This window comes from Strongylocentrotus purpuratus, unplaced genomic scaffold (genome assembly GCF_000002235.5).
Source record: "Strongylocentrotus purpuratus isolate Spur 01 unplaced genomic scaffold, Spur_5.0 spur5_scaffold_2, whole genome shotgun sequence".
In the NCBI taxonomy this organism is placed as follows: domain Eukaryota; kingdom Metazoa; phylum Echinodermata; class Echinoidea; order Camarodonta; family Strongylocentrotidae; genus Strongylocentrotus; species Strongylocentrotus purpuratus.
The window spans coordinates 12,880,085-12,904,235 of record NW_022145605.1 but is presented as its reverse complement, the minus strand read 5'-3'; the positions used below and the strand labels follow the sequence as shown (position 1 = coordinate 12,904,235).

The following is a 24,151-nucleotide window of genomic DNA, read 5'->3' as shown; positions in this document are numbered from 1 at the left end:
TATCCAATCGTTTCATTCATTAAGTATAATTATACTTGTATGAGAGTACATCCCTGTTTGTTTTGACTATGTATACGTGTGGACTAGAGTACGGACATTCGGTGCGGCAGGTGTGTGTGTGTGTGTGTATTTGGGTTTTTACAGACGTGTATCAATCAGATATGATTATTTACGTCTGGGGACCGACTTTTAACGTCACCATCCGAAAGACGTGACTCAGTTTCGAACCTGTAACTTCCACTGTTAGCTGGATTACAGGCGCACGCCACAACGCCTAGTGCGGCAGGAGGACTATTGGTGCGAGACCTCTTTGCACAGATTGTCCGTCAGACATTTGAGGCGCGCACGGAATGTCCGACACGGACATTCTGCGCGGATCGTCCGCTCTCGATCGATTTCTAATAGTCGGACGATCGGTGCAGGTTACATTCTACGCGGTCACACCCACACCGGCCCGCGGATCGCGCCATTCGGTGGGACAGTCGCGGGTAATACAAATTTCAATTTGCGAAGGACGCGAGGACAATGCCAATTCACAGTGGTTACAAATCTTTCATTTCATTTTGTGTGATAACTACTATTGCAACGCTATCATATTGCTTCTGGAGACTGAGGAGATCAAAGACAGCTTGTGACAGTGACAAAGTAACGGTAATATTGAAGAAAGATTTGTTATATTATTATGGCTTCTAGCTCCAGTGCAGTCCCGCCTACTGAGTATTGTGTGACGTTCCCACTATTAAAGAATAGAAAGAATGGAAAGAAAATTACGAAATCGCTGCACCCCAAGTAGTCTTATACTCTATGGCCTTCATTTTTTATCTTAATTACACCAAAAATCTCATTTATGTTATGTTAATAGTTTGGGCAGGCATCTAGTCTAATATCTAGATCTATGTGTTAATTTGTTCTAAAATTAAGTAATTGCCTCCTTTTGCCTTGGCTTGGGCTGTTTTCTTTTTTGGGGCTATTTTTTTCTTTCTGTTCTAGACCTATGTTATTGTTGTTGTTTTTCAACTGTGCTCATGTTCATTTTGCAGGCAATTTGCTGTGAGATGTTTTGCCTCCATACTTATTACTTGGTCTAGATCTAATTTGTCTACTTTGCTTTAATTAACCATCTTCGCCATTTAACAAAATGTTACCTAGGGGTCTACATTGAAACAAAATGTTATACAGTATGTGATGTATCTGAGTCTGTTGTTTGCAAACGATGTAACACTAACACGGAACTGTACAAGTGGGTGGGTGAAAAGTTTTTAAAAAGCATTTTGAACCACTTGATATACTGAAAATCACCAAGTGTCATATCTTTTGCATTCTGGACTCATATCCCCTCATGCTAAAACATTGAAGCTATCTTAATAAAACGCTGTTAAGTTTTATGACTGGTCCTCTTTGATTTGAATCTGAAGGATGAACCATTAGATGAAGAGAATGAGGAGGAGACCATGGGTGACAGAAAGAGGGACGATACCTTGGATATCAGGAGGAATAGTGATGGTGATGGTCCTTCTAATGGTAGCCTCAGAGATGATGAGGTTCACCGATCCGATGAGAACAAGATCTATGTAAGCAACATCAACTATCAGGTAATATTGACATTCATTCCAAAATCTACAATGAAGCATTTGTGCCTATGCATGAAAGCCTATCTGCACTAGTTTGACCAGAAGGGATTTGACCTCCCTGCATGGTCACTGACAGGTGGTTATCTCATCAAATCAGCTCTTAATTAACATAAGAAATAGGGGACCATGGGGGACCAACGGGTACCGATTAGGCATTGTTTGCTATATAGAGGGCGCGAGTAGCTACAAGTAGTGCAGTTCCGCTTTAAGACATCTGATAGATATCTTACAGTAAATGTAAGAATGTTTTTGAAAGTTAAGTAAGACAATCACTGTTTCAGTTAGTTCTTTAAATGAGGTTATGATTTGCCTTGATGTTGGGACAAAAATTTGAATTTGAAAACTGGAAAAACAAAAACAAAAACATGTACCCCATAGCTTGTACCATCAAAGACATGGTACTGTATGTGCTATTTTTGGCTTTATACCAGTCATGGTAGACCTCTAGTATTTTTCATTCATCCAGATTCATATTGAGTCTAGAGGCTAAAATCTAATCTTTTCATTATTTGTTTCTTATCATAAGAAAATTTATTAACCTTCGTAGTATGACTTTAATAAATATATGCTTCATAATTTGTTCCTGAATGTGTAGGTACGGAGGGGTGAGCTGAAGGACTTTTTCAGCTACTTTGGGCATGTCACTCGGGTCAACCTTTTGACAGATCGCAACAGGAAGAGATCAAGGGGGTAAGAGCATTCACCCTTTATTTAACTATTTCCATTCCAAGGTTGATCTATCATGGCCCCTGTTTCATAAAACTTGTTATCAATTTAATCAATCAATTATTATAAGCTACTGAAACTCTTAAAATGCAACACAAATAATCCCCTTGTGCCACATTGTTGGAATTGATACACCAAAAGCTTCAAGCCTTCAAGATTATTTAACTGTTTCTATTCCAAGGTTCGTCTATCATGGGCCCTGTTTCTTAAAAATTGTTATCAATTTAATCAATCAATTATTATAAGCTACTTTAAGTCTCAAAATGCAACACAAGTCCACATTGTTGGGATTGATATACCAAAGGCTTCAAGATTATTTAACTGTTTCCATTCCAATGTTGATCTATCCTATTGTGGGCCCTGTTTCCTAAAACTTGTTATCAATTTAAACAAGTTAAAATTAATATAAGCTACTAAAATCGTGGTATTTGATTGGCTGGGAGCAAATTTGTCATAGAAATTTAGCATTTGTTGTTGACAGTAAGTTTTATGAAACAGGGCCTTGGTGTTAAATGGATGGTCATGCAGCTAATCAAGATTGGAATGGGTAATTTGCAAAGCCTTTGTGTTGCATGAAGCAACCCTTCATCCGTTGATGCCTAATGTTTTGTGCTAAATTGCATGCGTGGCACACGATTGAGCAACCATGCAGAGAGACAAAGAAAGCAATAGAAGTATTGAGCCGTTCACACATGCCGAAGATATTTTTTACTAAATGAATGGCAAGTATAGATGAATGAAAAAGATAGCTGTGTACAGCAAATTTCCTATGTAATACCAACCTATTAGTGTGTGCTATTAAGATATAAAATATGAGGGGCATTATGCTTTTTAAAAACATGTGGTATTAAGACGTGGTGTTAAATGATGTTCTCTAGAGTACTTGTTAATTATGTAAATACTAAGCTCTAGATTACTAGGGATGGGGCTGTGGAAACTATGTGTTCCATCGGAATAAAATCATATCCAGTGGGTTTATGAATACTTTTGTGTCACACAAAATGAAACCTTATAGGATACTTCCAGAATTAAAAAAGATTAACTTAACTGTGCATAACCTAACTGACTCAGCCCTCTTTATCTTGTTTCTCCGTAGATTGGCATTTGTCACTTTCAGTAAAAGGAAAGATGCAGAGAGAGCGAAGTCAGCATCTGACTATGAACTCACTCTGGATGGAAGGTAAGCTATATAAATGTGCTCCCTCTAAAGGCTTATTCAGATATGATGCGGTAAACTACCTGTGTTTTTTTTTTTTACATGTTTAAAATGAATGGCAACTGTATGCGACTGAAGTCCTTTGAGTATTCATGTCTTGTAATAAAATACAGAAATGTGAAGTGTATTATGCTTAAAGTCATCATGAAAGGAAATGCTGTGGTTTTGCCGCGTCATATCTGAATGAACCTTAAAGGCGAAGTCCACTCCAAAAATAACTTACTTTCAATAGAAGCAGAAAAATCAGACAAACCAATCAAAATAAATTTGAGCAAGGTTGGACAACTTATAAGTAAGTTATGAATTTATAATGACATGAACAACTTTGAAAATCACAAGACAAATTGGCAACTCACTCATGAGTCTATAATGTCATTGCCTCATTATCCACTAATCTTTTTCTTTATATTGATAATATAAATTTCCAATTTCGTGGCATTTGTTTGGCTGAGAAGTTGGAACCAACTATTGCATAGAAATTCAGCATTTGTTATTGATAACAGGTTTTATGAAACAGGACCCTGGTAACTCTGTTAGAGCCCGTATTGCAAGTTCCTTTGAAATAAAGACTTGATAAACAACCGTTTTTATCTTTCAGGGTAATGAAATGCAGCGCCATGCAAAGAAGACCAAGGAGAGGCCCAAAGGACAAGACCGAACCATCCTCCAGCAGTGAATCCAAAGCAGATGAGACACCACAGGTTGTCAACGAAGAGCCAATCTTTGAAGATGATTCCCTGATCAACGCTCTCCCCGATGACATGCTCATCAATATCTTTAGCTACCTGACCCTAAAGGAGAGGATAGGTATTGAATCTGGTGAGTCTTGTTCATTTTACATTGAGAAACGTTGCAAAGCCTAATCCTGTTTTAGTACAGACTATACAATCTATGGTCCTGACAGCTTTAGTCACAATCCAAGAAATATGAGAGTATTGAAGATCAATTTCTTATCCAAAGGTACACTAACCTCTTGATCACCCACTTCCAATATCATTTCTCTTACCTAACATTCAAAGGCACTATGCCTTGAAATTAAACTCCTAAGAAACAACTTTTATGTACTTTGTTATCAAGTTTGGGTTTATTTTGCTTGAAATGTATGTGGGTATACCAGGTTCATGGGTGGGGTATATCGGTAGAAGAGGCAAAGCACTTTGTGTGTTATAATGATGTGGTTCTTGTTATCTGAATTGATCGCAGTATGTAGGAGATGGCGTAAGGTTTGTGAAGCAACATGGCTGTCTCAGTCTTCCCTTCACTTCACCAATGTCTTCAAAGGATTTTCATTCTCTGATGAGCAAGGTTAGTCGCTCTCTCTCTCTCTCTCTCTCTCCTTGTCCTTTGGCCACCTCATCTCTCTCTCTCTCTCTGTCTGTGTCTGTCTGTCTGTCTGTGTCTGTCTGTCTGTCTGTGTCTGTGTCTCTCTTTTTCTCTGTTTCTGTCTCTGTCCCCCCCCCCCACCCTCTCCATCTCCCTCCCTTTCACTCTTGTCTACGAGCTTGCAAATTATTTTAACAAACTAGACATACTTATGCTCTCTCTCTCTCTCTCTCTCTTTCTGTCTGTCTCTTTCTCTTTCTCTATCTCTGTCTGTCTGTCTCTCTCTCAATATCTCTCTCTGTCTGCCTACCCTCTCTTTCTCTCACTCATATTTTTCCACCCCTCCTTCTCCCTCCCTTTGACTTCTGTCTACGAGCTTCTCTCTCTCTGTCTGCCTACCCTCTCTTTCTCTCACTCATATTTTTCCACCCCTCCTTCTCCCTCCCTTTGACTTCTGTCTACGAGCTTCTAATTTATTATAACAAACTAGACATATTCAAATATTTCCAGATGCATGAACTAATATTTGTAGTGAAAAGTGTCTAAATGTGATTTGTATATTAACGGTAAAAATGTTCTTACATGCTAGAGAAAATATGACAAGGCATAATGATAATAAAGAATAAGATCACGTAAGCAAATTATGTTATTGGTAATAAACTGATATTATCACAGTGCATTTTAATTTGTGTGTGTTCTGTTTTGTTTTACTCTTATTTTTGGTTAAGTTTATGTTTTATTACCATTTAAAGGCCGGCTGTACTAGTTCAGCCAGAAAGGATTAGACCACACAGCGAGGTCACTGACAGGTGGCTATCTCATCAACTCAGCTCTCAATTAACATAAGAAAAAGAGGATCATAGGGGACCAAGAGGCACCGATTGGGGAAGTTTTCTATATAGAGGGAGCAAGTAGCTACAAGTAGTACAGTGTGGCTTTAAAAAAAATATTTAAAAAAATTATTTATGTAATTTTTAACTTTTTTTTAAAACTCTTTTTTTTTTTTGGGGGGGGGGGGGGGGACTAACATTCTTTGTTCAGTTGAAAATAAATATATTCTATCCATGAGTTGTAGTAGAATGTACTACTAAATATGCTCCTCATGCATTCAAATGGTTTAGTTTCAGTTGGCCCAGCTGTGCTGACTGATTCTATCTTCAAGTCCATCCTATTCAAGGACTGCTACAACCTCAAACACTTGGATATCTCAGCTTCTCCTAGGTTTCTCACTACAAGATCACTCAACTGTATTGGTGAGTGCCTGAGTAATGGCTTATAAGGCCTAAAATAAAAAGATGTTGTATTGGTTTACCAATAGAAGCCATTGGTGCCAAAACATGGGTCGGTCGGTCAGAAATCTTCTTTCTTTTTTTTTTTACTCCCTCTTTGGGCTGAAATTTCTCAGTTTTAATACATTCTTTTTTCTAAAAAAATGGTTTAAAATTTTTATTTTTTTTTAAAAGCTGACCGTAGATTTCAAGATTTTGGGGGTCGGTTGCAAAGGACCATACAACAATATATTTTTTTTAGGCCTAATGTTTCTGAAAAATCCATACAGGTAGTGCAAAAAACAAAAAGTTTCAAATGAATATGCTTTTGTGTGGGTAACCAGGGCCCTGTTTCATGAAAATTGTGTTCAATAACAAGTTATAATAACTGTTATAATCTACTGATATAATGGCATTTGAAAGGGCTGAGAGCAGGTCTGTCATAGAAATTAAGCATTTTGTTATTTGTATCAAGTTCTATGAAACAGGGCCCAGACCTACATTTCATACTTTGGAGATGAAGGCATCGTGGTCCATTAACTCTCAATCCAAGTGTTGCAAGTTTGTTCCCAGTAGGCATTTAGTGTCCTTTGCCAAGACATATCTACATTTGCCACTCTCCACCCAGGTATGAATGGATACCCGGTATGCCAGGAGCATCATGGCATAACATAAATTCCATAAATAAGGGACCCACTTTGTGACATTTTTGGTGTCCCACAGGAACCCACACGTTTTTGTGGCTCTGAGTAAAGACTTTAATAGAGAAGTGAGATTGTTAAGTGATTCTAGGTACATGAGGAAACCACTTGACAATCTCACCCCGCTATTTAAGTCTTTTCTCAGAGCCACAAATACGTGTGGGTTCCTCATGTAAGTGGAACACCAAAAATGTCACAAAGTTAATCCCTAATTTACGGAATTACCCATATGTAAGATCCTATTGCGCTCATGAATATGTATGTTTATATTAATGTTAGGTCAGGTCATGTGATCAATCATGCTCTTGAATATTTATGGTTATGCAAATAATCTTTAGGTCAAGTGTGTCGAGAGCTGAGGTCACTCAACTTATCATGTTCCAAGGTGGATAATAACAGTATCAAGACGATAACCAATGGCTCCAGAAAGATTGAGGTATGTATATACACACACTCCAAGATACTTTGTTTACTTCTGCATGCCATGAAATCTCTCTTAACTAGACAGTAGAGGTGTCAGGTCGTAGTGGATAGGTCGCTGGACTGAATCACATGGTTTGTGGAATCAAATGGCACATTGGCACTAATGTCTTTTTACATAACATAACATTATTCTACATTTTTATTCTTCAACCAGTGGTACTGTGATGTACTAACCCTGTAAACGATCATTGGATCGGACGCCGATACCTATCTGATCAGGGGTGATCGGATAATAATTTCTGATCGCCGATCAATTAAAATGTTCGGAAAAAAATCAGCAGATTTTTTTTTTTTTTTTTTTTTCTTAATGCCGAAAATTTTCAAGTTTTTGGCTATCAAATGCTTTAAAAAAAAATAATAGCTAGGATTATTTTGTCATGTGGAGTTGTTGTAGACCATGTTTGTTGATATTTAGTGCCTTTTCATGACTTTGAAATTAATAATATTGGTCTAAGAGCAGAGGCAAAACATGCGGGCCGCCATCTTGGATTATAATGTAGGTATGCATTATGGCATCAATATATCAACAAACATGGTCTACAACAACTCCAAATGACAAAATAATCCCAGCCATAAAAAAATTTGAGCATTTGATAGCCCAAAACTTGAAAATTTTCGTCATTAAAAAAAAATTTAATAAAAAAATAAAAAAATCAGCCGATTTTTTTTTGTCGATCTTACGATCCGATACCGATCAAAGGTGCGAGGGTGTCGCTCCAATCTTCCGATCCGATCAGAGCCCCAACTTACAGGGTTACTGTGATGACTAGTCACCTGCCTATGTATTATAGCATGTAGGAAAACTAATTTGTCAAATGGCACCACGTGACTGTGCACCATTCCTTTCTTCCATGCCTACCATGCAAAAAGTTCCCATCAAAAAAATATACCCCATGTCTAAAAGAGATAATGCATGGCTTACATGCCTGTATTGGTTTATGTGGACCACATAAAATTAAAGATGCGATAAAGTGCACATGGTTTCAAATAGCAAGGACAGAAATGTGCCACCGTCAGGCCGTGCTTTATTATACTGTGATGTAATTCAAAGCAAATGGCAGCCCACATTCTTGTAGTTTTGATCAGGTTTTTTAAAAATATTCATATTGTTGATCCATATTATAAAACAAATAATCATGTTCTGATGCTCTTAGTGACTTCAACAAGTCTTCTTCATTTTCCAATTGTGACTTAACCTGCATGCAGTGCATATTCACTTAAATGCCCTCGCAAACATGAAATACACTCACATGTCCAGTCTGGTTGGAGTATACTATTGGACCATCTTATATCATGATGTGCTATGGAAATGGTATTATCTCTTTTTAGTACCAGTAATATATGAATTTGGGGTTGTTGTTTTTTCATGGTAGTGTTAAATGCTTACTGTTCTTTTTTTGCAGTTATTTGTAGATTTATTTTATCTTGTGAGGTTATTACTGTTTTTCAAATTATTTTTTTCTTTCCCAGAAAATCATTTTGCAGGGTTGCCAGGAGCTTGGTGAAAAAGGGTAAAAATATTCATATTAATTATGATAGATGTTCAGAATTTCCTGCCAACGATGCCGGAGCATTCAATACTTGTATAATGTTATTAATAGAAATATAACCAGCCATGATAAAGGTACACCCATGCCCTGTGATAGATGTATTCAGACCCTTTTCCAGTCCAATGAAACAGGGAATTGAACTTTTTTAGTTAAAATTACTGATGTAACTTCTTGTAGCTAAATTAATCCAATTCAAGTAACATATCAAATCAAAGATATTAGGTTATCATTGAGGGCAAGGGGCAGTGTTATTTCAGATTGGCTACCGGTATTTAAAAAAAATTATTAGCTGTTTTAAATTAATTTATGTTTTACTTTTTGTGTAGAGTCTGGTGGTTGTTTCACAACTGTGAAAACCTGTGTCATATTGATTTGAGAGAGAATCGTCGTATTATTGGAAAGGTGAGTTGCCCCATAAGAGCAGTTGAACGTTTTTAGATATCAAGATGCTATTCAATATGTTGAAATGATGAAGAAAAAGTTAAGTGTAACAAATAAAAGAGTTGTCCTTAATGATGCCACAGTTGAAAAAGAAATTAGCATATTTGAGATTTACATAAAGTTAGTGATCCTAACTTCAGACATTTATAATGTTTTATTGTTTTCAAATTTTCACTAATATGTTTCGCTGATTTTTCTGCTTTCCTTCAAAGTGACTTGCAGTCATGATTGCTTACACATTTTCTGAACTGGTATAATAGGGTCCTGCAAATCTTGTTTATTGAAATCTTTTCCTGCGAACCAATCATTATCATCATCATAAATTATTCAAGTCAGCGATTTGCCTCCTCCGAGAGGTTACTTACTTTCGCGCCACGATGTTGATGACACTCCCTCCCTCCACTTCTGGTCCCGAGCATCCCCCTCATTTAGACCAACCTTACTGCTTTCTTTCTTGACCATACGTTCCATGAAATCTATAGTCTTCCTGACCCTCCTATGCCCTCCACTTCCAGGGAGGTGTTTCACAAAGATCTTAAGTCGAAGTTAACTCTAACTTGGACTTAAAAATTATGGACAGCCATTTGTAGCCTTAAAATTAAATATTTCTAAAAGCAAAAATTGAAGTATTTTAGACTTTTCATAAATTCCACATCAAGAACATGAAATCTCCTTGATGATAGAAAATATGAATGATTTGAATCACCATTTTATGCCTTTTGAAATTACTTTTACAAAATATTTTCAATGATGCTAACTGCTTTCAATAATTGTTAAGTCCAACTTAGAGATAAGTTCAACTTAGGATCTTTGTGAAACACCCTCCAAATCTCACACTCTTATCACAGGTTCATTATCTTTCCTTCTCAACACACGACCTGCATGTATCAAAATATGAAATGTTTGAATATATTTGCAGTGCTTCTACATCCTGAACAAGAACTGCAAGATTGCTTTGCTAGATGGCTGCTGTAGTATCAATGATAAAGGATTGGATTGCCTGACTACCAAGTGTGGAGAGAGTCTAGAAGAACTTGATATGAGCGGATGTATGACTGTCACCGATAAAGCCTTCAACAATATGACAGAGGTGATGCTAGAATTTTAGTTACATCATATGAGATATATTAAATTTCCCCTTTATTTCCCATTGTCATCTTTTAACGTTTGTTTAAGCAATTTTTGATAAAGCTACATTTATTAATTTTTTAAAATATTTGGTACTGTTTTCACTGAGAGTATCAACAAGCATTGCTCTTTTGCAATTCAACAGATTCAGGTATATGTTCAAGCAAGGTATATTTTTAAGAAATGGCTCACAAATTGCTTAGTTGTTTAATAATCCATCTAAGAACCTGCAACTTGATAGAAGTACGTGGAATACAATAGGGTTTTAAATGAATGGATGTATCGAGTACTATTGTACCTATTTATTATTTTTGATGATGTGATTTTGATGATTTTTATCTTTATTCCAATTATTTTCTAGAGATGTAACTATCTCAAGGTTTTGAAGATGTGTGGTGTTCACTCCAAAGGTAGGTTATCAGCATGTCAGGAATGAAATGGAATATTCAACAGTTGTTTACAGTGATTGAAAAATAGCCTTGTTTCTCTCCTATCTTAGAATTCATTAGGCTTTATATTTTTTTTCTATTGAAATCTGATCTCTTGAGACAGTTTTGTATCAAACCACATTTTTGGGGCAGCTTGACTACCCTGTAAAGCATAGTTTCTAGAATTGTTTAGAGAGTATTTACAAGAATTTTCTAATTTGTAGTACTATTTTTTTTCCAATGTCACTTCACTCTGTATCTTATTTCCAATATTTAAAGGTAAAGGCCAGTTTTGGAAACGCCCCCCCCCCCCTCTCAAAAAATGAAATGGAAGCTCTTTATTACCAATCATGTGAAAGAATATGTTTTGACTAATACGTGATCATACAAATTTTGCTGAGAAACCACCTACTAATTGATATATTTGATAAATTAGTTTATCTATTGGGATGTGAGAGATATTACGCACTTGTCGTGCATGTGTGCGTAGTCCCATATACATCTTTCTGTGTACAGTGCTTGTAACTTTACCAAGACTGGGCCAAGTTTCTTATGATTTTGATGATTCCAGAACCTTGCAGTACACACCAATACTTATATGCTTGATGATCAACCTTTTCCGATTGATTCCACAACGTTTATTTCACAATGCGATCGCATGACCATAACTGGTCTTAATCTTTAAATGTTATAGCCTAATCCCTTTTAATGGTCCTTTGTAGGTGTTGCTTAAGGTACTAGTATATTAAGTTGATAACATTAATCATTCTCACAGTGACCTCCGTTGGTCTGAGGACTCTAGTCAACCTGACAACATTGGACACCTTGCATCTCACCTACCACCAAGGGTTAAGTGATGCAGTCCTGTCCGGTGTTGCACATCATTGCACGAGACTGAGAGAGCTCAGGATCGGTGGATGTGCCCTCCAGAACATCACCGATGCAGGGATGCAAGCCCTGGCATACTCTCCTTGTCTTGAGGTCCTCAACATCAGCTACCATGGAAAGGTGGGTCATTCTAGGACAACCACTGATCTTATTAGATCATTTACATAAATCAAAAATAAGAGTGGGCCTAAGATGGAGCCTTGATGAACTCCACATGTGAGGTTCAATTTTGAGGAACTGTTAGAATGATAATTAACATACTGTGTGCTATATTCAAGATAGTCCTCATACCAGGATAGAGCAAGGCCTCTGATACCATAGTGTTCTGATTTATGAAGTAAGATTGTATATGATCAATGGTATCAAAGGCCTTACTCAGATTCTTAAAAATACCTATAGAATGTTACTTATTAGCTAGAGATTCAATTATTTTATCACAAAGTTTAACAAAAGCAAAAGCAATATCTTGCTCATTCAAAAAAGAAATCAATCTATCATATACCAATTTCTCAAAAACCTTTGAAATACTTGATAATAATGATATGGGACGATAAGCCCTGGCGTACTGTCCTTGTTTTGAGGTCCTCAACATCAGCTACCATGGAAAGGTTGGTCGTTCTAGGAAAACCACTAGAGATACTTAGCCCGTAGGTTCAAAACTCCAAAATGGCATTCAAGTCCTTTTGCAAGACATTATCTACATTTGCCACTGGAAACCTAGAAGTAGTGATGTCAGCTAAAATGAAGAAATTGGTCGCTCTTGGATGTTACCCCACTCCATATGTAGTGGGGTATCTACTATACATGAACCCCCCCCCCCCCCCCCCCCAACCCTCATCCCTGACTATCATGTAAACAAAAAACAAAAAATTGTTGTTGCAAATTCCAAGTGATGTAATGATGTGTTTATAAATATTGTATTTGACAAATTGTCTGTTGGTAGCCAGGTGTTAACTCCTATTCATTTACAAAGAGATAATGCCTTACTTGCTCTCAACAGATTACATTGTCTTTTGCCTTTTCTGCACTGGTTGGCCACGTTCAAACATACACATGCTTTCTTAGCCATCGGGTAAAACCAAACAACCAACCACTATATCAGTTCATGATTATAACATGATTATAATATGAGCTGCATATAACTGCACATGAATTTATGGGAGAGGAGATGTTTATGGTGTAGAAGACAAGGAATATTCACAAGGTTAGATTTATTAGTAGTATTTTACTCTTCTTGTATCTTCGTTCTTCGTTACAGGTGACTGATGATGGGATAAAGCATCTCGCACTAGCTGGTAGACTTCGTAAGCTGGTGGCTAGGTCTCTGCACATCACTGATCAAGGTAATCTATGACCTAGAGATGTAATAAAGATGTTGGGGTCTAGTGGATACGTCCCTGGACTGTGAATTACATGGTTCATGGTTCAAGTCCCGCCAGGGGCACTAATATTCTTTGGCAAGACATTAATCTACATTTGCCACTCTCCACCCAGGTGTTGAATGGGTACCCAGTAGAGTGCGGACAGTAGTGTGGTTGGATTGGCATGTGTGCGCTTTTAAAATGGCACCCAAAAAAATCAATCGTACGATCAATTGCTAAGATTTGTGTTACAGAGCCCAGGGCCCCGTTGCATAAAACTTACCATTGATGGCAAAGTTACCATCAATGGTAGGTACCATGGTAACGAGGCTCAACAGCCAATCAAAATTAAGGTTTCCATGGTAGTTACCATTGATGGCAAATTAGTTCCCATCAATGGTAAGTTTTGTGCAACGGGCCCTGGTGTTTCATTTCATGACAGTAAGAATAGATCTGACCAAATCAGGTTAACTTGTTGACTCCTAAAAATTCTCTCATTCCCGTAGACTCAATTCAGGAGCCACCCGGTTCCCGTTGGCAATGGGTTAAGAGACTATTCTGTTTGATTTATTTACTAGGTATCGGTCACCTTGCTGCTCACTGCCTGAGACTGTATGAGCTTGATGTGTGTGGGTGCACTGCTCTAACCATCAACTCTGTTCAAGTGTTTCTTGAAGCCAGGGAAACCATGACAGAAGGCAGAACAGCATTGATGCTCAATTATGGAGGTAATTTTACAGTTTCCAGGCCTGATGATTACCCGATTTAAATCAGTTTCCCCAATTTTTTTTTCCCCCCATTTTTTCTTTTTTTTCCTTCTCGATTTTACCCCTATTTTCCCTTATTTTTCCCTATTTTTCCCTATCATTTGTGAATGAGGGCTCACTATCACCCCTGAGTTTCCTCAATCAATTCATCTTTTGTCTTTGCAATGAAATTATGTTTTATTTTTTGTGACAAAAAACTAAAAACTCGTTAGCCTTCCCTACAGTACCTCTTGATCGATAAAATCATACAATTTGGCAAGGCATGCCCATTATTCCTTAGGCTCATAATTCTGAACACACAAATTCCCATATTGCTCTAACTTAGGATTGTTTACACCACAATTCAATGAGTAATTTCAGTAATTAACTTTGTAATTAAATATTTTCAGTTTCATCAATATGATCGCTGGGGTTATTTGCGACCACTATTCCCACATTTTCATTAATCTATTATTCTAGCATCACAGGTTCCAGTTATGTTTATTTTACATAACCATCATTCGTTGTATCCATCGAAGTACCGTAGAGATAAAAAGACAAAAATCACCAATAACAATAACTACAACTATAAAATCGCTCTATGCAGTAAAGACATTGGATCTGAGAAAATCTGTGCTGAAATTTCAAAAGCATGATTGAGATCATATTAGAATTCATGTTCATAGTTATCAATATTGATGATAAGTGACTAGCCCTTTAATATTCATGGTTTGTTTCCGCACAGGGACTGCAATAACTGAAGCGTCATTGTCTGAGCTTGGTGACATTGATTCTAGTGTAACGGTATGTCTACAGAACTTCAATGCCCCACCTGGCCAGTGCTACCCATCTCTTCCTTATGGTATGTATATCATCTCATCCAAATCATGGCTGAATCTTTAATGATGAAGCCAAAAGCTCTCAATCTTAACAGCTGGTAGTCCGTTTTGGTTTGTTATTTTACGCACTTGTATCATGCAAAGACTACAGCTCTTAACATTTGGGTACTCAACCCATTTAACATGTGTAATTTCTGAATTAATTTTTTTTTTTAATTGATTCCAGCCTCATCAACCAAAGTATGGAATTACTCATGTTCTTCCATTTTACAATGAAATGCAGCGCAACAATTGTTTGTATTGAGTACATATCAAATAAGTTTGATCATGGATCCCAATAATGTTGAAAATTATGAATATTCAACTACTGTCATAACCAGAACCTTTTGGGATTTTTAGACATTGGCCCTTTTTGTGGGAATAGTCATGATACATTTATGTTGTAGCATGAAATCATCGCAAATATGGCAGGTTTGTGCACATGAAACGTCTTGTTTTGCATAACATCAAATGGGGATGTGTTAGAAATGCACCTGTAGGTATTTCACAATTAACAGTTTAAAATGTATGTGTAGTTTATGAACTCAGTCTTAATTTTCAAAGCTGACTAACAATTTAATCTGTAATTGTTATATAAATATGTATCTATTGAGCTGCCTCATATATCAGCTAAATCTTGACAAAGTTTTTGTGTTTCATTTGATCTGATACCACAGATGATCGGTCAGCAGATTCGAATGATGAAAGTGATAAAGAAGACGAGGAAGATTTTGAAGTAAACGTTGATCCACTGGATGATGAACGCCCTCTACTAAATTTAGCAGCGCATCTCAGCTTCCCTCTCAACAGGCAGGGAAACGACATCCAGATAGAATACCTTCAGGTGCCAGCCGAATCAAATGAACCTTGGGATGGGGTCTTGGACCCAGAACCTGCCGGACATCAGGGTAGTGGCCATGTGGTTAGTGGCCCTGAACCATTTGTGGAGGTTAGTCAAGATGTGCCTAGGGTTGCGGGTATGGAGGACATCAATGGAGGTTTGAACCCTGAGCCTGCTGACATGTCAGGGCTTGCTGGACCAGGTCACTTTGCCCATGCTAACCCGGAGCTAGCTCAATTCGTAGACGTGGAGGAGCACCTGATGGCCAGCGACCGTCGAAGGGGTGGTTACCATGGAGACTATGCTATAGCGGAAGAAGATGTGGATGATTTCTTGGATGCTGATGACCCGGCTTACATGAATGATAGGTTTTTCAGTTGAAGGAGGGAAATCAGGTGTCGAAGGAGATATTGGAAACAAGATGAAGTTAGGCCTCTCTGAAAATCTTGAATGTTGATAACCCAACTTACATTGATGATCAAGGATAATGATATGTGATGGTGGTAACTGATGATTCATCCGTTGAGTGATGGTCAACTGTAAGGTCCGAACGCTTTGAGCAGAAGGGTCAAATCAGGCCAATTTGGGTCTTTCAGATAGTGTCTTTGTGGTGTCACAGGATCTATTGTTTTCTCACAAGAAAATTTATAATGCTGATGCATAGTTGAATACCATGTAGAGTTGAAGATGTGGATACAGTTCTATTTAATAGAATCTAATGTGCTTTATGATAACGGTGCCTTTTAATTGTTTTTCCCTTTTAATTTGTCTATGGAAATGATATTTAGATGGTCCGAGTGCTGTAAATCCTAAAATAGAACTTGCCAGATAGGATAATTCATTTAAAGGTCTTTCAAGATGAATCCAAGGAAAAACAGAAATTCCAATGGCATTTGAAGAAATGCCTACCAGTATATGATTTTCTTATCAAGTTTGTTAGGTTAAGAAGGTAAAAAAGCAGAGTAAAGTTATTTGGGTGTCAACTTGAAACTTGCATTAAAGGTTAAAGCAATACTTTTAAAGCCATATTTTTGAGAAGTTAAAACTTCCTAGAGAGCTTCCATTTAACATAATATGTTTTTCACATTCTGCATGTCTTGTGTCTTTATGGATCTTTGCTACACAAAATGTAACAACATTATTCAACATATCATTGTTTTTTTTAATAAAAAAGGAGAAAAAAAAGTTGAAGCTAGTTTTGCTGTATCTTTAAAATGTAAGTCGTATAATATTGTCTTTGTCGAATAGAGATGAAGAGGAGGAGGAAGAGGGAGGAGGAGGATCACAATAATGATATGATGTTCTCATGTTTGGAATATACAGTTCCTCTTTCTGAAGAATAGGGTCCCATATTTTAAACAAAATATATATTTGTGGTACTAATAACTAAACAAAAATACCAGCAACATCTTTTTTCTCTCTCACTCTCTCTCTGTTTCCATTTCTCTCACCTGGCTACAAATTTGTTCATTTTGATCCCTCGCTTTATCTGACCTCTTTATTTCAGATGTAGATTTTACCATCCTCTTTCCTCTCTCTGACTCTATAAAACATATTTTCACATCTTCTTTTTCCCTCTCTCTATTTTTCTTATCTCTTTCTACAAATCGCTGTCTCTCTGTCCTTCTGTTTTATTTTCTATTTTACCTCTTCTCTGATATCTTTCTTTAAGCTCTCCCTTTTTCTCTTTCTCTCCATCCCTTTCTCCATGTGTATTACTATTACCGGTATATGAAATCTCCCTCTATTTCTCTCACCTGTTATCATATTTCCCTCTTTTCTTTTTTTGATCTCCTCTCTTTCTCCAACCCCTATTACTGGAAGCCCCCCCCCCCCCCCTCCACCTCGTATTTACCTCTTCCAACCTTTCTGTTCTGTCTTTCTAACCTCTCTTTTCTCTATCTTAGTGTTGTAAATCATCCCATTTTTAAAAATACATCCTCATTCTCAGTATTTACCTTTCTTATTTTCTCCCTCAATCCTCAAACTATTTCCATATTCTCTCTCTCTCTCCAACTCTCGCACCTTTCTTATATCCCTTTAATTCTTGTTACTGACCCAACTCGCCCTCTCTTTAAAAAAATTCCCTCTTCTCCCAACCTTCACGTTTCCTTATCCCCTCTATCTTTCTTCCTAGGCATACAAGGTAGCCCAGAAAAAAAAAAACCTGTACTAGCGCACTTTCAATAAAGTTGGGTCTAATCATTATTGGAAGTATGTTAGTCCGTCTTTTTTTTTTTGGGGGGGGGGAGAGGGCCACCCCTGTACATATACATTTCTTTAAAATAAAAAAAATAAAAAAATAAAAAACATATCCACTGTTGTCACACATTAAATTCCATTTGAGGTTATTATTACACATTATATACCTCACTTAAGAAATCCAGCCATCTGATTGGTCGAATTGCATTCATAAACTTCAACTGTTCCTGTAAAATTCTCGGTAACCATGCATAAAACATTTCAATATTTTTAATAACCATGGTTATTAAAAACAGTTGGTCAGCCTCCATGGTTACCCCATAGGTTTACATGTTAAAAAATGGTTTGAGCGATGGAGGATGCCGTATGTGTGCGAAGGATTGGTCGGTAATTTCAATACAATTGAATCTTGATCGATCTTACCGACAATTTTATCTTGCATTGTTGACATGAAGACGAAAATAAACTTCCAAAAACAAAAAAACAACATCTGCCGATAGATCTTGATCTAAGTTCGTGCCAATATGCATTGCAAAAGTAAAAGAAGAGTCCGTATATGGAGCTTTTGCGAAGCATTCATCACACGCGAAGCCGGTTTCAATCCATTTTAATGTATATATTGGAGAAAACTGCCAAGCATGTTAACGGCGGGCCATAGCCGAGTGGTCTAAGCGTTGGTTTTCGGTACACCTCTTGTTGTACGCAAGGGTTCGAATCCCGTCTTCGACAAAATGATAAATATTTTTAATTTTTCATTTTTTAGTCTTATTTTTTTTCGGCATATAAAAGTATTAATGACTGCTTTAATATTCGAGAAATGGTTGTTTTCATACGCTCTCGGGAAGGTTACAATTGGGCTATTCCCCTCGGCAAGCCTCGGGGAATAGCACAATTCTAACCTTCCCTTGAGCGTAATAAAACAACTATTTCTCTCAAAGCAGTCATTAATACTATATAGTTTACACATTTGCAACGTGAACATAGGTCTTTCTCAATTGAGACATAAATCATCATACTGTTACTCTAAATATTTCAAGAGTTTGCTTTCCTTTATTGCCGAGAATATTGAAGAAACTATACACATATTCTTCGTCAACTACATAAAGCACAAATCTCAAAAATCACTGACGAGCACACCTCAATACGACTCATGACTCGGATGTTTGTATGACCCTTGGGATAATAAATAAACCATGCCAGAGAAAAGCATTTGGTTAGCTAGCTCAAGTATGAATTGATGCAAAGGTTAACATAAATTGGTTTACCGTAATTAACGTATTAACCGCACTTTTTTGCCGCCAACAAAAATTCAAAGTTGGGGGTGGGTCTCATACACGATACACACACACAAAAAAAAATGTCTCCCAGCTCAGTAATCAGAAACTAGAACAACACTCAAATTTGTCTGTCATCTTGGTTTGAAAGTAATCTTTCTGATAGATGCGGTTAATACAGGAGGGCGGTTTATAGTGACCGTTAATTACGGTATATTTGTTTCATATTCATGGCCCCTAAAGGATGGTCATAATCAGTACTATTACTATCTCTACTACTATCATCTTGATCAATTGCACCTATTCAGACGTTTGTATTTTGGATCAGCCTTGGGTATATAACATGAGCCATGCCTGAGATGAGTGTTTGGTTAGCTAGTTCAAGGATAAACTGAGCCAATGGGTAACGAGAATTGCCTTCTTCTGTTCGCTTTTCCCCAAATGTCAGTCTATTCCCAACATGATCATCATGACCCGTTCTTTGACTTTCGTCTACATGATCAAGATCACTCGCTAAAGTAACTCCTAAATCGCTGGAGGCCATTCTTTGCTCAGTTCTTGTTCCTAACCATGTCATGATGAAGTCTACCATTGTTTTAGGGAACAGAGTGTTTACCAGATTCTTTGCCTGTGGCAGGTTGTTGATCTGATCGATGTTCCTCTGTTTGAATTCCACGACCCTTTCACTGATTTGGGAGATCTCGCGATTGAACTTTGACCCCAGCCACTCTGCTAAAACCTCGCTGACCCTGTCCGATGATTGACGTAGGGCTTCCTCACCATCCCTCCTCGTGTTTTCACAGACAGCATCGGAAAGGCTGTTCAGAAGCTGCAGACAGGTATCGATCTCACCTCTGGTCATGACGTGTAACATCTCGACAACGTGTTCCATGGAGCACGTCAGTTCTTCCGAGAGAATTTCATCACCGTACCGCTCCGCCAGCTCCTGTAACCTCCTCTGTACAGCACCACACCAGCATTTAGCCTGGTCTGGAGATGACGGTGGAGGCTCCCTCTCTGTTAACACTTCCTCAACATGGTGAACTTCCAAGTCAATAACACCATCTCCTTGCACGACTTGATCATCCGTTGACGTACTTCGATCAATTTTGAGAACAGGTTCATTCACAAACTCGTCCAACGTTCTCTTTCTTTTCGAGACTGTGTTGCTGATTGAAATTGTGTAATGTCGTTTAATCGGTTTCCCGGATTCTATATTCTTTTCATCTGAAATTCCTGTTGCATCCACGTGGCCCTCATTTCTTGTCTCATGGTCAATGGGCAAACAGGACCTAGCTTCTAGAGATGTTTCACCATCAACATCTCTATCTCTGTTCTTGCCTCTGTTTTCTTCAACATGCTGAACTACTATACTTGATGGAAGTGGTGGATCTTTGTATTTCGTTCTCCAGACATCCTGTAGACAGACAAGAAAAAGAAAACAAAGAGGGCACATTTAGAATGTATAAAGCAAATGTAAACTATTTTCTTTTCCCCCTGAACTGAGAAATTTCACTTTCCTTTTATTCTATGCTGGTTGGATTTGCCATTAAATAGTAGGCATCAACAAAGCCTCATACTTTTGTTTCATTTGGAAAGAAACCTCTCACTTCAAAGTCAAATGAATAGACTACACAACAGTGCTCTCACATGAAAATGAAATGATGCATTGTCTTTAATATACACGTATCTATTTATTACCAACATGTTCAACAGTTACAAAACTTTACTGCATGGCAATTAAGTATACATTTCATAAATGAAACCAGTAAATAGAACAAGCTCTTCAAAGTTGCCTCCTGATAAAGAAAATGGAAAGTAATTTTTTTGGAATACCTGTAAGGCATCCATCAGAGCCACTTGCTGGTCCGGTGAATGGAACTCGAACGTCACCTTGAGAGCTCCTACTATGCTGTAAAACCATAACCCTCGACTGGTGCCATGTAAGCCATTGATTTTAATACCTGTGCATGGTGGAAGTAGAAATCACAGGAAATAATCGATTGTATATAAACATATTCTGGGGACAAATAGATCCACTGTCGATTTCCACTATTAACTGAATTCCAAAGTTCAAATTTCTTTAACAAACATCTAGCCCAACACTTGGTGCATGCCTACCCAAGCTAGCTATTTACACAAAGAGGTGAAAATGAATTCATTGTCCAGATGTGGTCCTTTGTAAAAAAAAAATAATAATAATAAAGACGAGGCAAACTTCTACAATTAAGTTACATGCATGTATATGTTGTTATAGATTAACTAGAAGAAATACTCCCTTAAGATGTACACACCTGAAGGAATAGTAAGCTTGGTAGCCAGTCCCTGTTTGCCATATCTTGCATGTATTCTAGGCTGGTTGTCGGCTGTCACTGATGTCCCAGTCAGTATGTCAGTGGCAAGGAAAAGGGGAGTACCCATCAACATATCCTGTGCAGAGGAGGAGGAGGAAATGTGCAAGAGATATTGAAAGTAAATAAGGTAGCTACGCAACGCCTTGTGGCCCGAAGTCCCTGTCCGAGTATGAAGGTCGAGAGTCAATTCAAATATTAATCAAAATCATTGTAAACCTCTTGACCAGAGATAAACCCTTTGATAATTTTTCCAAGATAATAATGCATGGAAGTATTAGTATTACTAAATCTTGGTCTAGATTTTGACGTACCGGTAAGTATTGATAATTTAATTATAAACTCTAGAAGACACTCCAGCAAAGCATAGAGAGTCCACGCTAATGCTAGAAGATAGTCTAGTCTACTAATAAAACATCATTCACATTTCCCTTGTAATCTTAGACTTAGTCCGACTCTTACTAATTAGCTGCCTAGAGTCTCTAGACTTAATTAGTTACACACATTTATCCACATCATTTTGAGAGGAAAGAAAAAAGGGAAAAAAAGTTACAATCTTTAATTTGAGGAATTCACAGAATTAATTAATCACCATTAAATATTGTTAACTGACAAAAACAGACTCAAAATTTAATACATGGGACCGAAGTAAAGAGTTGAGTGGCTCTGATGAATGAAAGCGAGTTTCATATGAACATTATTTACCCCATCTGTCACAACTGTGTGCTGATTTTCTGTGACACTGATGAACCGCAGTATTCCATTTGGAAGTGTAACCGTAGGAAGATTGATAAAACGGACAGAAGGTGTGGAAAAGGACATGATTGATGATGTTTCTGTTGATAACATAACATTAGACGTCGTCTGCAGCAAATCTCTAACCAGTGTCAACCTGAAGAGGGCGTTGTCTTTTAATGGAATGGGGAGTATATAGTTAGTAATAGAGGGGACACAATATTCTTGCAATCTTTATAATATAGGTGGGTTGGGTGGGGGGGGGGGGGGGGGGGGGGGAGGGGGTATCAACAGTAACAACTTGTGTTTCAAAATGAGGCCCATGGCTCTGCCCTAAATCAGCCTCTCTCTCCCCCCCCCCCTTCTCTCTCTCTCTCTCTCTCCCCTCTCACACTCTCTCTCTCCCTTTCTCTCTCTCTTATCCCTCCCCCCTTTCTTTCTCCAGTCTCCCCACGGTCCTCTTTGTCCCTCCACTGACACACCTATAGTGCTTATTACCCATCTATACCGGTAATCTAATTGCATATTCGATTAAACGTCGAGGCCGAATTGATATTGTCTTACTTTTTTTTACTTTTTCTTTCTATTTAAAAAAAAAAAAAAACCTCTTTCAAAAATGAAGAAAATTTGATGGATAACATATAACATGGAACATCAGCTAGGCAAAATAGGCCTACTATATACCAGGATTCATGATGAGGGGAGAAGGGGGGGGGGGTCCCTCAAATATGCCGAAGCAAAAAAATGGTATATTTTGGTATTGCATGGTTCCCCACCGGCGCCCAGAGAAAATTTCGTGTAAAAGTACAAAATGGTGTAGGCCTATTATAATACATACCATTATGTTTTCATTCTGAGTGCCATATTACCTTCTGTTACTTGCCCCTTTCAACCTATGATAAACTTGAAGCACCCTTTTTTACAGTTAATAACTGCCCACAGATCATCTTCAACTTAATTAATACAATTTCGTTTAAACAGGCTATTGGCCCGGCTTTTCCTTCTAATAAGTGCCTTTTTGTTTATCCTTCAGTGAGTGCCTTTTCTTTCTTCGTGACTGCCCTTAAATCTCTCCTTCGGATAAGTGCATCTTTTCACTTCTGATAAATGCCCCTATTCATTGTGTGAAAAGTACCCCTTTTCAATAAAGTGTCCTTTAAAGTCCGCTCCTAGCATATAACTGACCCTTTTTCGCCTTTAATTAGTACTTGCCCTTTCTACTTAAGTACTTATGATAACTGACCTTACAACTTTTGACAAGTGATAGGTTCATCTTTTTCTTTCCGAGTGCCATTTTCCCTTCTGATACCTGCCCCTTTTCACCTTTAATAAACTTGAAGCACCCTTTTTTAAATATCATAAATGTTTCAAATCTAGAGTTTTGACATTCAAGGCAATTGCAAGAGACAGATGTCCATCCTGATATGTTACGTTGGTTTTAGGAAGACAAGGAAAAATGAGAGGAACAGCTATAGCTAGGTCAGTGAAAATTTATGACAATCCAATTGAAATAAGAAAAGAAAAGGAGCACTTGTCCTATTGTTAAAAGAGGCTTTTTTTGTGGGTACCTGAAAAAGGTGGGTAGCACAGTGCCCCCCCCCCCCCCCCCTCCAAACCGGGAGTGCCACCTCTGGCATACTCTCTTTAAAAAAAGATTGAATTTTCACTCTATTTTCACTTTCTTGGGAGTGACGTTCGTGATCACTTGTTTAGGAGTGAAAATCGATTGATTTTAGAGTGTTCTCTAAGAAGAAAAGAGTGAATGTTCACTCTATTTTCACTACATTTTCACTCTCCAGAGGAGCCTCGTCCGTGATCACTCGATTTTTTTAGACAGTAATGGGCAAAAACCCAGGAAAAGCTTGTCATTTCAGCAACATTTATAAATCACAGTTATCGATTTAGAAATAAACCACGTTTGAATTTTATTAGGGGGATCAATTCCCCCCCCCCCCCCCCCCCCCCCCCATCAGTTCGCCA

The 24,151-nt window shown here is 37.7% G+C and overlaps 3 protein-coding genes across 4 annotated transcripts; 2 read left to right on the top strand and 1 right to left on the bottom strand.

Annotated features, from left to right (window-relative positions):
* Nucleotides 1-453: 453 nt before the first annotated feature.
* On the top strand, nt 454-11,181 carry LOC754560 (F-box/LRR-repeat protein 15). Of its 2 annotated transcripts, none has more exons than XM_030991700.1 (12): nt 454-651; nt 1,416-1,592; nt 2,227-2,321; nt 3,454-3,537; nt 4,172-4,392; nt 4,777-4,878; nt 6,024-6,149; nt 7,204-7,301; nt 8,819-8,859; nt 9,225-9,300; nt 10,259-10,429; nt 10,829-11,181. In XM_030991700.1, the coding sequence occupies exons 1-12, from the start codon at nt 526-528 to the stop codon at nt 10,901-10,903; spliced, it is 1,392 nt and encodes a 463-aa protein (XP_030847560.1). In that variant the 5' UTR covers nt 454-525; the 3' UTR covers nt 10,904-11,181. The 2 variants fall into 2 exon arrangements, with proteins under 2 accessions (XP_030847560.1, XP_030847559.1); XM_030991699.1 differs by having other exon boundaries at nt 6,018-6,149; nt 10,829-11,180.
* Nucleotides 11,182-11,593: 412 nt separating this feature from the next.
* Nucleotides 11,594-16,800, top strand: LOC115926670. The gene is made up of 5 exons (XM_030991698.1): nt 11,594-11,903; nt 13,042-13,126; nt 13,723-13,872; nt 14,636-14,752; nt 15,446-16,800. Exons 1-5 carry the CDS (start codon nt 11,844-11,846, stop codon nt 15,988-15,990), a joined length of 957 nt encoding a protein of 318 aa, XP_030847558.1. The 5' UTR covers nt 11,594-11,843; the 3' UTR covers nt 15,991-16,800.
* Nucleotides 16,801-19,180: 2,380 nt separating this feature from the next.
* On the bottom strand, nt 19,181-22,320 carry LOC100891149. The gene is made up of 4 exons (XM_011668735.2): nt 22,142-22,320; nt 21,380-21,515; nt 20,922-21,049; nt 19,181-20,502 (listed from the first exon to the last, which is right to left on the bottom strand). The coding sequence occupies exons 1-4, from the start codon at nt 22,283-22,285 to the stop codon at nt 19,390-19,392; spliced, it is 1,521 nt and encodes a 506-aa protein (XP_011667037.2). The 5' UTR covers nt 22,286-22,320; the 3' UTR covers nt 19,181-19,389.
* Between the last annotated feature and the right edge of the window lie 1,831 nt (nt 22,321-24,151).